The following is a 14,292-nucleotide window of genomic DNA, read 5'->3' on the forward strand; positions in this document are numbered from 1 at the left end:
GATGAATGTGCAAGTAGCGGTACTGGGGTGCAAAGGAGCAAAATCAATAAAATAAATAACAATATGGTGATGAGGTAGTTGGATGGGCTATTTACAGATGGGCTATGTACAGGTGCAGTGATCTGTGAGCTGCTCTGACAGATGGTGCTTAAAGCTAGTGAGGGAGATATGAGTCTCCAGCTTCAGTGATTTTTGCAGTTCGTTCCAGTCATTGGCAGCAGAGAACTGGAAGGAAAGGCAGCCGAAGTAGGAATTGGCTTTGGGGGTGACCAGTGAAATATACCTGCTGGAGCGCGTGCTGCGGGTGGGTGCTGCTATGGTGACCAGTGAGCTGAGATAAGACGGGACTTTACCTAGCAACGACTTATAGATGACCTGGAGCCAGTGGGTTTGGTGACGGATATGAAGTGAGGGCCAGCCAACGAGAGCATACAGGTTGTAGTGGTGGGTAGTATATGGGGTTTTGGTGCCAAAACGGATGGCACTATGATAGACTGCATCCAATTTCCTGAGTAGAGTGTTGGAGGCAGTTTTACTAGGGTATGTTTGGCAGCATGAGTGAAGGATGCTTTGTTGCGAAATAGGAAGCCGATTCTAAATGTAATTTTGGATTGGGGATGCTTAATGTGAGTCTGGAAGGAGAGTTTACAGTCTAACCAGACATCTAGGTATTTGTAGTTGTCCACATATTCTAAGTCAGAACCGTCCAGAGTAGTGATGCTGGACGGTTGGGTAGGTGTGGGCAGCGATCGGTTGAAGAGCATGCATTTAGTTTTGCTTGCATTTAAGAGCAGTTGGAGGACATGGAAGGAGAGTTGTATGGCATTGAAGCTCGTCTGGATGTTAGTTAACACAGTGTCCAAAGAAGGGCCAGATATACAGAATGGTGTCATCTGCGTAGAGGTGGATCAGAGAATCACCAGCAGCAAGAACGACATCATTGATGTATACAGAGAAAAGAGTCGGCCCGAGGATTGAACCCTGTGGCACCCCCATAGAGACTGCCAGAGGTCCGGACAACAGGCCCTCCGATTTGACATACTGAACTCTGTCAGAGAAGTAGTTGGTGAACCAGACGAGGCAGTCATTTCAGAAACCAGGCTGTTGAGTCTGCCGATAAGAATGTGGTGATTGACAGAGACGAAAGCCTTGGCCAAGTCGAAGAATACAACTGCACAGTATTGTCTCTTATCGATGGCGGTTATGATATCGTTTAGGACCTTGAGCGTGGCTGAGGTGCACCCATGACCAGCTCGGAAACCAGATTGCATAGCGGAGAAGGTACGGTGGGATTCGAAATGGTCGGTGATCTGTTTGTTAACTTGGCTTTCGAAGACCTTAGGCAGGGTAGGATAGATATAGGTCTGTAGCAGTTTGGGTCTAGAGTGTATCTCCTTTTGAAGAGGGGAGCTTTCCAATCTTTGGGGATCTCAGACGATATGAAAGAGAGGTTGAACAAGCTAGTAATAGGGGTTGCAACAATTTCGGCTGATAATTTTAGGAAGAGAGGGTACAGATTGTCAAGCCTTGCTGATTTGTAGGGGTCCAGATTTTGCAGCTCTTTCAGAACATCAGCTATCTGGATTTGGGTGAAGGAGAAATGGGGGAGGTTTGGGCAAGTTGCAGTGAGGGGTGCAGGGCTGTTGACCGGGGTAGGGGTAGCCAGGTGGAAAGCATGGCCAGCCGTAGAGAAATGCTTATTGAAATTCTCAATAGTGGATTTATCGGTGGTGACAGTGTTACCTATCCTCAGAGCAGTGGGCAGCTGGGAGGAGGTGCTCTTATTCTCCATGGAGTTAGTTTCCAAACGCACAATTTCTGTTTTACTAGGGGGTGAGAGCTGTGTATGCTGTGATATAGACTATTACTGCACAGTAGTAGGTATTTTAGGATGAGCTATGTGGAGAATACAGTAGATACATACACAGTGAGTAAACAAAAGTATAGAAACAAGAGATTATGATCAGAGGTTAAGATCACTTTTATTGGTCAATTGCACACAAGGTCCAACCGAAATTCGCTTTTAACTCAACCCCTCCGACAGACACACATAGAAACATACATACATACATACATACATACATACATACATACATACATACATACATACATACATACATACATGTTTTGGAGAGGTGCGGGGGGCTGCCACACTAGGTGCCTGGGGAGCTATTGTTGTGGGGGGTTAAGTGCCTTGATAACGGACGCAGGCAATGAGGCAGTGATCGCTGAGATCCTGGTTGAAGACAGCAGAGGTGTATTTGGAGGGCAGGTTGGTTAGGATGATATCTGAGGGTGCCCGTGTTTTCGGATTTAGGGTTGTACCTGGTGGGTTCATTGATAATTTGTGTGAGATTGAGAACATCAAGCTTAGATTGTAGGATGGCCGGGGTGTTACGCATGTCCAAGTTTAGGTCACCTAACAGCACGAGCTCTGAAGATAGATGGTGGGCAATCAATTCACATATGGTGTCCAGGGCACAGCTGAGGGCAGAAGGTGGTCTATAGCAAGCGGCAACGGTAAGAGACTTGTTTCTGGAGAGGTGGATTTTTAAAAGTAGAAGCTCAAATTGTTTGGGCACAGACGTGGATAGTAAGACAGAACTCCGCCCCCTTTGGCAGTTCTATCATGTCGGAAAATGTTATAGTTAGGGATGGAAATTTCAGGGTTTTTGGTTCTCTTCCTAAGCCAGGATTCAGACACGGCAAGGACATCTGGGTTGGCAGAGTGTGCTAGGGCAGTGAATAAAACAAACTTAGGGAGGAGGCTTCTAATGTTAACATGCATGAAACCAAGGCTTTTACGATTACAGAAGTCAACAAATGAGAGCGCCTGGGGAATGGGAGTGGAGCTAAGCCCTGCAGGGCCTGGATTAACCTCCACATCACCAGAGGAACAGAGGAACAGAGGTGGAGTAGGATAAGGGTACGACTAAAGGCTAAAAGAACTGGTCATCTAGTACGTTCAGAACAGAGAGTAAAAGGAGCCGATTTCTGGGCATTGTAGAATAGATTCAAGGCATAATGTACAGACAAAGGTATGGTAGGATGTGAATACAGTGGGGGTAAACCTGTGCATAGAGTGATGATGAAAGAGATATTGTCTCTAGAAATATAATTGAAACCAGGTGATGTCACCGCATGTGTGGGAGGTGGAACTAAAGTGTTAACTAAGGCGTATTGAGCAGGGCTAGAGGCTCTACAGTGAAATAAGGCAATAATTACTAACCAAAACAGCAATGGACAAGGCATATTGACGTAAGGGAGAGGCATGCGTAGCCAAGTGATCATAGGAGTCCAGTGAGTGGCTTCAGGCAGCTAGCGGGCCGGGGCTAGCAAGCTAGCAGAAGGGCCTTTGAGGGACGTCGCGACGGACGAAAGTCTGTTGTGGCCCCCTCGTGCTGTGACGTCGGCAGATGGATCAGCAGGGCTCCGTATGGTAAACCAGGCCAATTGGCAAAATAGGTATAGTGGCCAAAGAATTTGTCCGATGGGCCTCTTAAGCTAACAGTCAGATGTGCTCTAGACAGCTAGCGGGCTGCGGTTAGCAGGCTAGCAAATGGGCCTAGCAAGGCTAGCTCCAGGCTAATTGGTTCTTGCTTCGGGACAGAGACGTTAGCCAGGAGTGGCCACTCGGATAGCAGCTAACTATCTACGATGATCCAGGTGAGAGAAAGAAAAGTTCAGAGCTACATACATACAGGAATCCGGAGATATGGAGAAAAATAAGTCAGATTTTCTCGGGTTTAAGTCGCGCTGTGCAAACTGGCGAGAGTTGTCCGGGGTAAAGGTAGCTGATAACCGCTAGCAGTGGCTAGCTGACTACTAGCTAGTAGCTAGCTAGCTGTCATCTGTGAAGCATAAGATATTACTGTTTTGAATGTCCCGTTGGTAGTTTAATCTTCCGCATAGGTCATCTATTTTATTGTCCAAAGATAAAGGTTTGCTACAGAATGGAAGGAAGTGGGTGTTTATTAGATTGCCTACGAATTCTCAGAAGGCGGCCGGCCCTCTGGCCCCTTTTTCTCCGCCTCATCTTCACGCAAATCACAGGGATCTGGGCCTGTTCCCAAGAAAGCAGTATATCGGCCTTGTCAGACTCGTTAAAGGAAAAAAAGGATTCTGCCAGTCCATGGTGAGTAATCGCAGTCCTGATGTACAGAAGTTATTTTCGGTCCTAAGAGACGGTAGCGGCAACATTATGTAGAAAATAAGTAATTAATAAAATAAGTTACAAACAACGCAAAAAAAATAAAAAATAAAAAAATTGGTTGGGGGCACGTAAAACATCTGCCTTCTTCTCCAGTGCCATCTTACATCTGATATAAGACTAGAGTGATCAGCATTGCTGAAGAAATTGAGCCTATCAGGTCTAATTAAATCAACATTTATTGGTCGCATACACAGATTTGCAGGTGTTATAGGGGCTGCAGCAAAAAGTAAAATGTCTCGCAAATACATTACAAATAAATAACAATCCAAGTAGATATATTAGAGTGAGCACCTGTCAGAATGCAGAACATAAATAGGTGGTGTGTATAGACGGTATATCATTTGGAAAGAAAATGGTATCTGTATATTTCCTTTTCTGGGAGAAGAGATCAAGATTACACAGAGGGGAAACTAAATTTCCAAACGTACAAATTACTGTTTTACTAGGGGGTGAGAGCTGTGTATGCTGTGATACAGACTATTACTGCACAGTAGTAGGTATTTTAGGATGAGCTATGTGGAGAATACAGTAGATACATACACAGTGAGTAAACAAAAGTATAGAAACGAGATTATGATCAGAGGTTAAGATCACTTTTATTGGTCAATTGCACACAAGGTCCAACCGAAATTCGCTTTTAACTCAACCCCTCCGACAGACAGACAGACAGACGCACGCACGCACACACACAGAGGTTTTGGAGAGGTGCGGGGGGCTGCCACACTAGGTGCCTGGGGAGCTGTTGTTGTGGGGGGTTAAGTGCCTTGCTCAAGGGCACAATGGCGTCTAGGATTTGATAACGCTTCCCTAACCGCCGACTCAGAATATGAGGCATTAGTCTCAAGGTGCAGGGCTAGTGATGGCTGTTCAACAGTCTGATGGCCTGGTGATACAAGCTGCTTCTCAGTCTCTCGGTCCCAGCTCGGATGCACCTGTAAGTGTCTTACCACACGATAAGACTGAGATTTACAGAAATGCAAATGTCATAGAAACGTCCAGTCAGGATTGATAGCTTCTACTGACAGCTGCTGTGTGATACAAAATGATGGTAATTTCTAGCACCACTTTTCTACCAACCTTTCAACAGAGGGAGAGAGCTGTGTAGTTTCACAAAGAACACCATAGGGCTCTGGTCAAAAGTAGTGCAGTATATAGGGAATAGGTTGCCATTTGGGACACAGGCCATTATTTGGTGGGATGGATATAACATTTCCTAAACTACAGGGCTACAGAGTGTGAAGCAGTGCAGAGAGGATCACTTTGACTTGGGATCTTTCTCTTTTCAGCTTTTTGGGGTAGAAATGAGCTCATTTTCCCTGGAGGAGCAAATTGGTCACTCTTTAGAATGCACTAATGTTCCATTGACCAATAAGAGACAGAGACAGGAGGGTAAGGGGGAGACTGTTAGGACAAACATCACCAAATACATTCCATTCACTATTATACTGTACATATAGTGGTACTGACAGAATGGTCAATACTCTATACTGTACATATAGTGGTATTGACAGAATGTTGTCAATAATATTATATTGTACATATAGGTGGTACTGACAGAATGTTATCAATAATATTATATTGTACTGACAGAATGTTATCAATAATATTATATTGTACATATAGGTGGTACTGACAGAATGTTATCAATAATATTATATTGTACATATAGGTGGTACTGACAGAATGTTATCAATAATATTATATTGTACATATAGGTGGTACTGACAGAATGTTGTCAATAATATTATATTGTACATATAGGTGGTACTGACAGAATGTTATCAATAATATTATATTGTACATATAGGTGGTACTGACAGAATGTTATCAATAATATTATATTGTACATATAGGTGGTACTGACAGAATGTTATCAATAATAAATATTATATTGTACATATAGGTGGTACTGACAGAATGTTATCAATAATATTATATTGTACATATAGGTGGTACTGACAGAATGTTATCAATAATATTATATTGTACATATAGGTGGTACTGACAGAATGTTGTCAATAATATTATATTGTACATATAGGTGGTACTGACAGAATGTTGTCAATAATATTATATTGTACATATAGGTGGTACTGACAGAATGTTGTCAGTACTTTGGGTCTCTTCCAGAAAGCAGGATCAATGAGTTAACTGACCATAATATCCTTAATATTCTTTAATAGAAATATAGACTTGAAATTGGCATGGTATAATTGACTCCACCACCAACAACTCTTACTTACTAAACCAGGAAATCACGAAATCCAGTATATTGGACTGTTTACTGCCCTTTGGAAAGTCAGAACAACTTCCATTTAGTATGCAAAACCCTATGTACTGTAAATATCCAATGTGCATACTGTGTTGTCTTCACAGACTGTGTTCAAAGTGAATACAGTACTGCTGGATGGTGTAGTGTGGGTTTGAAATATGTTCCCTGTCCGTATTGGAAAGATATCACTGAAGGGAGTATGAAACCATTGTGGGATATTCATTTATTTCTGGTTCATGTGCTCTGGGAAAAAATAGCCCTCTCGCCCAGTCTTAATATTCGATTAAGATGTTTATTTTTTGTGGTGGACAATGTTTAATATAAAATCTCTTGCCTCTCTCTCCTTCTCTTGTCCCTTCCACTTTCTGTTTCTCTTTTTTCGTCTCTCTCTTTCTCTCCTCTCTCCTTGCCTCTCTCCCCCATTCTTCTTCCCTTTCTGTCTCTCCCTTTTTACTCCCTCCCTCTCTCTCTTCCCCCTTTTCTCCTCCCTCCCGCTTTCTCTCAACCTCCCGCTCTCCTCGTCCTTCCCCGCTCTCTCTCCACACCACAGAAAGCCGTCTGGTTCGGAGCCGACTCCCAAGTCTCGCATCAGCCTGCCGGCGCCCAGCCCCGACCACATTGGAGGTTTCAGGTTGGCCGTGGCCACGTTCGCTGGCACCGAGAGCAAATTTGGACTCCACCTCCCAAGATACAACGTTCAAGTAACCTCCCCGTCCAAGAAGGACGCCCCTTGAATTGAACTCCCTCTGCCCATACGTAGGGGGCAGAATAGAGCACACGTGCAATCATTACACCCTCTCCCTCCCACCCCCACCCAGTCGAGCACTTGGAATATTCCACCCGAAAGAGAAGAACATTGTGAGTAGTATGATTTGCCTCTCTAGGCTTAAAGATAAATATGTTTCTGTTTTAGTTGATGAGAATTTTTTTTAAACCTATTATGATCTTCTGGAATGTACCATTCTACATCATTGTCTAGAAACACAAAAACGTTGTTTTAGCTTCTGTTTGAGTCAGTCTTATTGTGAAGATCAAGTGATATCTACAGTACTGACAATGTGTGTCTAGAGTCGTGTTCCAGTTGTCTTTTCATACAGTAATATGCACAATAGGGGAGGGGCTGGCAATGACTTGAATTAGACCTGGACTGCTTCCTTTCATTACATCATCACTAAGGCCGGGACTCATTCAAAAGTGCATTGTCAACATGTGCATTGCACTTGCTTTTAAAGGTCATTTACACTTGAGTCGACATGTACCGTATTTACCATGATGGCCATCTCTTTAAAAGACACTTGACAGTTCAATGTGCTTGTCTACAACGTGCCTTTGATTGAATCTCGGTCTAACCATCACTTTATATGATGGTGCTTTTACTGTCTTCCACCTGAGAGTCTGATAGATACCAAACAGAATGAGCCCTGTCCGCAGGATGGGGATAGTAGCACAAGTACGCACATCCGAATGACGGTTCTACTGTACATCCGAATGACGGTTCTACTGTACATCCGAATGACGGTTCTACTGTACATCCGAATGACGGTTCTACTGTACATATGAATGACGGTTCTACTGTACATATGAATGACGGTTCTACTGTACATATGAATGACGGTTCTACTGTACATATGAATGACGGTTCTACTGTACATATGAATGACGGTTCTACTGTACATATGAATGACGGTTCTACTGTACATATGAATGACGGTTCTACTGTACATATGAATGACGGTTCTACTGTACATATGAATGACGGTTCTACTGTACATATGAATGACGGTTCTACTGTACATATGAATGACGGTTCTACTGTACATATGAATGACGGTTCTACTGTACATATGAATGACGGTTCTACTGTACATATGAATGACGGTTCTACTGTACATATGAATGACTGTTCTACTGTACATATGAATGACTGTTCTACTGTACATATGAATGACTGTTCTACTGCACATATGAATGACGGTTCTACTGCACATATGAATGACGGTTCTACTGCACATATGAATGACTGTTCTACTGTACATATGAATGACGGCTCTACTGTACATCCGAATGACGGTTCTACTGCACATCCGAATGACGGTTCTACTGCACATATGAATGACGGTTCTACTGCACATATGAATGACGGTTCTACTGCACATATGAATGACGGTTCTACTGCACATATGAATGACGGTTCTACTGCACATCCGAATGACGGTTCTACTGCACATCCGAATGACGGTTCTACTGCACATCCGAATGACGGTTCTACTGCACATCCGAATGACGGTTCTACTGCACATATGAATGACGGTTCTACTGTACATATGAATGACGGTTCTACTGTACATATGAATGACGGTTCTACTGTACATATGAATGACGGTTCTACTGTACATATGAATGACGGTTCTACTGTACATATGAATGACGGTTCTACTGTACATATGAATGACGGTTCTACTGTACATATGAATGACGGTTCTACTGTACATATGAATGACGGTTCTACTGTACATATGAATGACGGTTCTACTGTACATATGAATGACGGTTCTACTGTACATATGAATGACGGTTCTACTGTACATCCGAATGACGGTTCTACTGTACATCCGAATGACGGTTCTACTGTACATCCGAATGACGGTTCTACTGTACATCCGAATGACGGTTCTACTGCACATATGAATGACGGTTCTACTGCACATATGAATGACGGTTCTACTGCACATATGAATGACGGTTCTACTGCACATATGAATGACGGTTCTACTGCACATCCGAATGACGGTTCTACTGCACATCCGAATGACGGTTCTACTGCACATATGAATGACGGTTCTACTGTACATATGAATGATGGTTCTACTTTACATATGAATGATGGTTCTACTGTACATATGAAAGACGGTTCTACTGTACATATGAATGACGGTTCTACTGTACATATGAATGACGGTTCTACTGTACATATGAATGACGGTTCTACTGTACATATGAATGACGGTTCTACTGTACATATGAATGACTGTTCTACTGTACATATGAATGACGGTTCTACTGTACATATGAATGACGGTTCTACTGCACATCCGAATGACGGTTCTACTGTACATATGAATGACGGTTCTACTGTACATATGAATGACGGTTCTACTGTACATATGAATGACGGTTCTACTGCACATCCGAATGACGGTTCTACTGCACATCCGAATGACGGTTCTACTGTACATATGAATGACGGTTCTACTGTACATATGAATGACTGTTCTACTGTACATATGAATGACGGTTCTACTGTACATATGAATGACGGTTCTACTGTACATATGAATGACGGTTCTACTGTACATATGAGAACGGAACAGACATCTGAATGACGGTTCTACTGTACATATGAGAATGGAACAGAGAGACACATTTACATATTGATACAGTTCACCAAGTCGCTTTTTGGATACTGAGAAGAAACTAATAATCTTGAACTTCATTTGCGAGAAAAAGATTGACCAACCAAAACGCTTGAATGTAATATACTGTTCACTATTACCACCACTTGCACAAGGTATTACTACTACACCTACTATGGTATTGTAGGGACTGTCTGTTATCCTTAGTTGTCTCAGTCAGATCAAACTGGGCTGTGTGTTGTATACATTTTTATTTAAAGAATCATCAGGGTACAACAGAGCAGGGGGAGAGAGTAGAGAGATGTGGGGTATTCCAGAAAGCAGGATTATGAAATTATCCAGTTAACTTTGATAAACAACCACATATTATTTTCCGGTTGATTAAGAACACTACATTTGTATACTGGTTGTTGTTGCCGAGTCAATTATATCTTGTCAATTTGAAGGGCTCTATTCAATCCATATCACAGAAGTTCAGCTTTAAAGCGTGATTGACAAGTAAAGGCAATGTTCTTGCGGTCACAGTGACTGCATTGTAAACGCTGCACCGTAAACGCTGCGTATATCGTATATCGGCCCTATCACAAATTACCTTTACATTTCTAGTGCGCAATCTGTATCGCTTCAGCGAAATGAACAGAGCCCTGAGTCTATATTTCTCAAAATATCTCATTATTTTAAGCAATGTTGGACAGTTAGCTGGCTAACTTATTTATCCAGCTTTCTGGAACAGCCCAATGGTGTCACGAAAGACGTCCGTATTTAAACTTGTACACTACAGGAGAGAAGTAGAATATGGTGTGATAATTGTGCCTTACTGTATGTATGGCAGCAATATGTATATGTACTAATGAAAATAAACGTTAGTGAACAAAGTGTGTGTGCATGTGTTCTTTGACAAGGTGGTATGTTATGGTGCGACAAGTCAGAGAAAAGCTTGACGCCTGGCACTGGAGACGAGGACAGAATCACAACAGCCAACTTGTGACACTATAATTACAGTAGCTAAACAACAACAAGAAGTAAACAAGCTAACAGTTCTTCAGCCATGATTTATTGGCGGATATCACGATAGACAGTGGCTTACAATATGTCTCTTTTGTTCATTACAGTTCACGTAGCACTTACACGAAATAACGTGCTAAACCACAATTTGTTGCTTAGGCCTGTAGCCATTGAACAGTGCAATAACCCTCACATACGTACAGTTGAAGTCGGAAGTTTACATACACTTAGGTTGGGGTCATTGAAACTCGTTTTTCAACCCCTCCACAAATGTCTTGTTAACAAACTATAGTTTTGGCAAGTCGGTTAGGACATCTTCTTTGTGCATGACACAAGCATTTTTGCCAACAATTGTTTACAGACAGATTATTTCACTTATAATTCACTGTATCACAATTCCAGTGGGTCAGAAGTTTACATACACTAAGTTGACTGGCCTTTAAACAGCTTGGAAATTTCCAGAAAATGATATCATGGCTTTAGAAGCTTCTGTTAGGCTAATTGACATCTTTGAGTCAATTGGAGGTGTACCTGTGGATGTATTTCAAGGCCTACCTTCAAACTCAGTGCCTCTTTGCTTGACATCATGGGAAAATCAAAAGAAATCAGCCAAGACCTCAGAAAGAAAATTGTACACCTCCACAAGTCTGGTTCATCCTTGGGAGCAATTTCCAAATGCCTGAAGATACCACGTTCATCTGTACAAACAATAGTACGCAAGTATAAACACAATGGGATCACACAGCCGTCATACTGCTCAGGAAGGAGACGCATTCTGTCTCCTAGAGATGAATGTACTTTGGTGCGAAAAGTGCAAATCAATCCCAGAACAAGAGCAAAGGACCTTGTGAAGATGTTGGAGGAAACAGGTACAAAAGTATCTATATCCACAGTAAAACGAGTCCTATATTGACATAACCTGAAAGGCCGCTCAGCAAGGAAGAAGCCACTGCTCCAAAACCGCAATAAAAAAGCCAGACTACGGTTTGCAACTGCACATGGGGACAAAGATCGTACTCTTTGGAGAAATGTCCTCTGGTCTGATGAATCAAAAATAGAACTGTTTGGCCATAATGACCATCGTTATCTCTGGAGGAAAAAGCAAGCCGAAGAACACCATCCCAACCGTGAAGCACGGGGGTTTCAGCATCATGTTGTGGGGGTGCTTTGCTGCAGGAGGGACTGGTGCACTTCACAAAATAGATGGCATCATGAGGGAGGATAATTATATGGATATATTGAAGCAACATCTCAAGACATCAGTCAGGAAGTTAAAGCTTGGTCGCAAATGGGTCTTCCAAATGGACAATGACCCCGAGCATACTTCCAAAGTTGTGGCAAAATGGCTTAAGGACAACAAAGTTAAGGTATTGGAGTGGCCATCACAAAGCCCTGACCTCCATCCTATATAGAATTTGTGGGCAGAACTGAAAAAGCGTGTGCGAGCAAGGAGGCCTACAAACCTGAGTCAGTTACACCAGCTCTGTCAGGAGGAATGGGCCAAAATTCACCCAACTTATTGTGGGAAGCTTGTGGAAGGCTACCCGAAACGTTTGACCCAAGTTAAACAATTTAAAGGCAATGCTACCAAATACTAATTGAGTGTATGTAAACTTCTGACCCACTGGGAAAGTGATGAAAGAAATAAAAGCTTAAATAAATACTTATCTTTACTATTATTCTGACATTTCACATTCTTAAAATAAAGTGGTGATCCTAACTGACCTAAGACAGGGAATTTTTACTTGGATGAAATGTCAGGAATTGTGAAAAACTGAGTTTAAATGTATTTGGCTAAGGTGTATGTAAACTTCCGACTTCAACTGTACATTATAGTCCTATAACATTGACATAAAGCAGTTACATACATCCACAACATATGCTGACATGTCTAGGAAGCTGTATGAATCCGTAAATGTGTTGCATGCATGCATGCAGGGGGTTGGGTACAGAGAAAAGCACAACAAAAGCACTGTGAACATGAGACTTTTGAAACATGACAATATAGAGCTCCATAGGCCCGGTCTAACAGTTCTCACTGCTAGTTTCATAGGGCTTCAAAACTGTAGTAGGACCTATGATTTGATATGAAGTTTATTTAGGTTATAAGCAATACCGCTGAATGACAACTGACCACATAAATTAAGTAAATCAATCGATTAATAAAACGAAAAGAAGCTAGATGTTCTCTAGTTAGTCTCATACAACTAACGTACATTAACATAAATTACTACAAAATAAATCCCCCCCAAAAACAGTGATGCAAATAGAGTAGAGAAGGAGGTCCTAGCCTGGACGTACTGCTGTTTAGTAGCTGTCACAGAGACTGAAGGGGCGGAGTCTAGAACACATGCTGCTGCTTAGATAGGTGTGTGGAAATGTCATAAAGGTGTAAGAACAAAGCCTTCTGATTGGGAAGATCACTAGGGGATCCAGCCTCTGTGCCTGTCGGCGCTTGGATGGTGATCCCATTGGATCCCACGGTAGGTGATCCATCCAATCCTATGGCGTCAGTTCCACAGGCCCTTCCTCCTCCCCATCAGCTCGGTTGGTTTTGAGCTCCATCAGGGTGTGGGTGAAGTGTGCCCAGTCCTCACTGTGGGGCACTGCCAGCTGAGAGGTAACACAGAGAGAAAAACAATGTATCCACTCACACTGGTATCCATACCCCCAATGGTATTTCATATACTAAGGATGATGTTTTAATCAATTACTGAGTCTTTGTCAGGATCAGATTGGCTGGTTTAGCCTCATGAGCAAATACAGTCCAGTATATGTACGGTTTTGTCTATGTTCTACCCTCAAGGAAAGAGGACACCACAAATAATACTTCTGGAGCTTTTAGTTGAAGCTTCATGCTGATCTAGTCAATCGTCAAGTGACGATCTTCGTTACACACTCATATCTATGTTTCATTCGTTACAAGTTCTATGTGACTGTGACTTCTCGTAACGTTTCATGGCGGAGCACTGCGGTGATAGTCAAATGAGAAGCCCGCTTGGTTAGTTGCCGTGGCTGCCACCCAGGCTGTCACCACGGTTACCACTCTGCAGGCTATAATTAACCAGCAATAAGGAGGTGGGAGGGGACCGCGACCAAGCAGGGCCCGGTTGCATAAAACAAAGTTAATTTCCCCCTTTATCTTTTCCCTTAAGTTTCCTTAAAGTTAATTCTGTTGCACAAAACATTTTAAGGTGAACATCCCCCTTAAATTAAGTGAAAAAGTTAAGGGTGCCCATGAGGTCCCTTAACTGCATCATTCAGTATGGATATCAATCTAAACAGCATTTGTGGAGGTGAATGTTGCTTTCATCTGCTCTGGTTAGCTTCAAAAGGAAAACATCAACCAGCTAGCTAGCTACTTAGCTAAACAATGGAAGGAGCACAAT

The 14,292-nt window shown here is 42.4% G+C and overlaps 1 protein-coding gene and 1 pseudogene across 1 annotated transcript in view; one reads left to right on the forward strand and one right to left on the reverse strand.

Annotated features, from left to right (window-relative positions):
- The window catches only part of LOC139555160 (electrogenic aspartate/glutamate antiporter SLC25A13, mitochondrial), a 79,115-nt gene extending 71,094 nt beyond the window's left edge, over window positions 1-8,021 (forward strand). Inside the window, exon 18 of the mRNA XM_071368728.1 lies at window positions 7,036-8,021. Coding sequence (XP_071224829.1) covers window positions 7,036-7,219 — 184 coding nt within the window. The 3' untranslated portion in view covers window positions 7,220-8,021. The remainder of the gene's footprint in view (window positions 1-7,035) is intronic.
- A 2,113-nt stretch (window positions 8,022-10,134) lies between these two features.
- LOC139554344 (cytoplasmic dynein 1 intermediate chain 1-like) overlaps window positions 10,135-14,292 on the reverse strand; it is a 131,480-nt pseudogene continuing 127,322 nt past the window's right edge.

Source organism: Salvelinus alpinus, chromosome 26, assembly GCF_045679555.1.
Source record: "Salvelinus alpinus chromosome 26, SLU_Salpinus.1, whole genome shotgun sequence".
Classification (NCBI taxonomy): domain Eukaryota; kingdom Metazoa; phylum Chordata; class Actinopteri; order Salmoniformes; family Salmonidae; genus Salvelinus; species Salvelinus alpinus.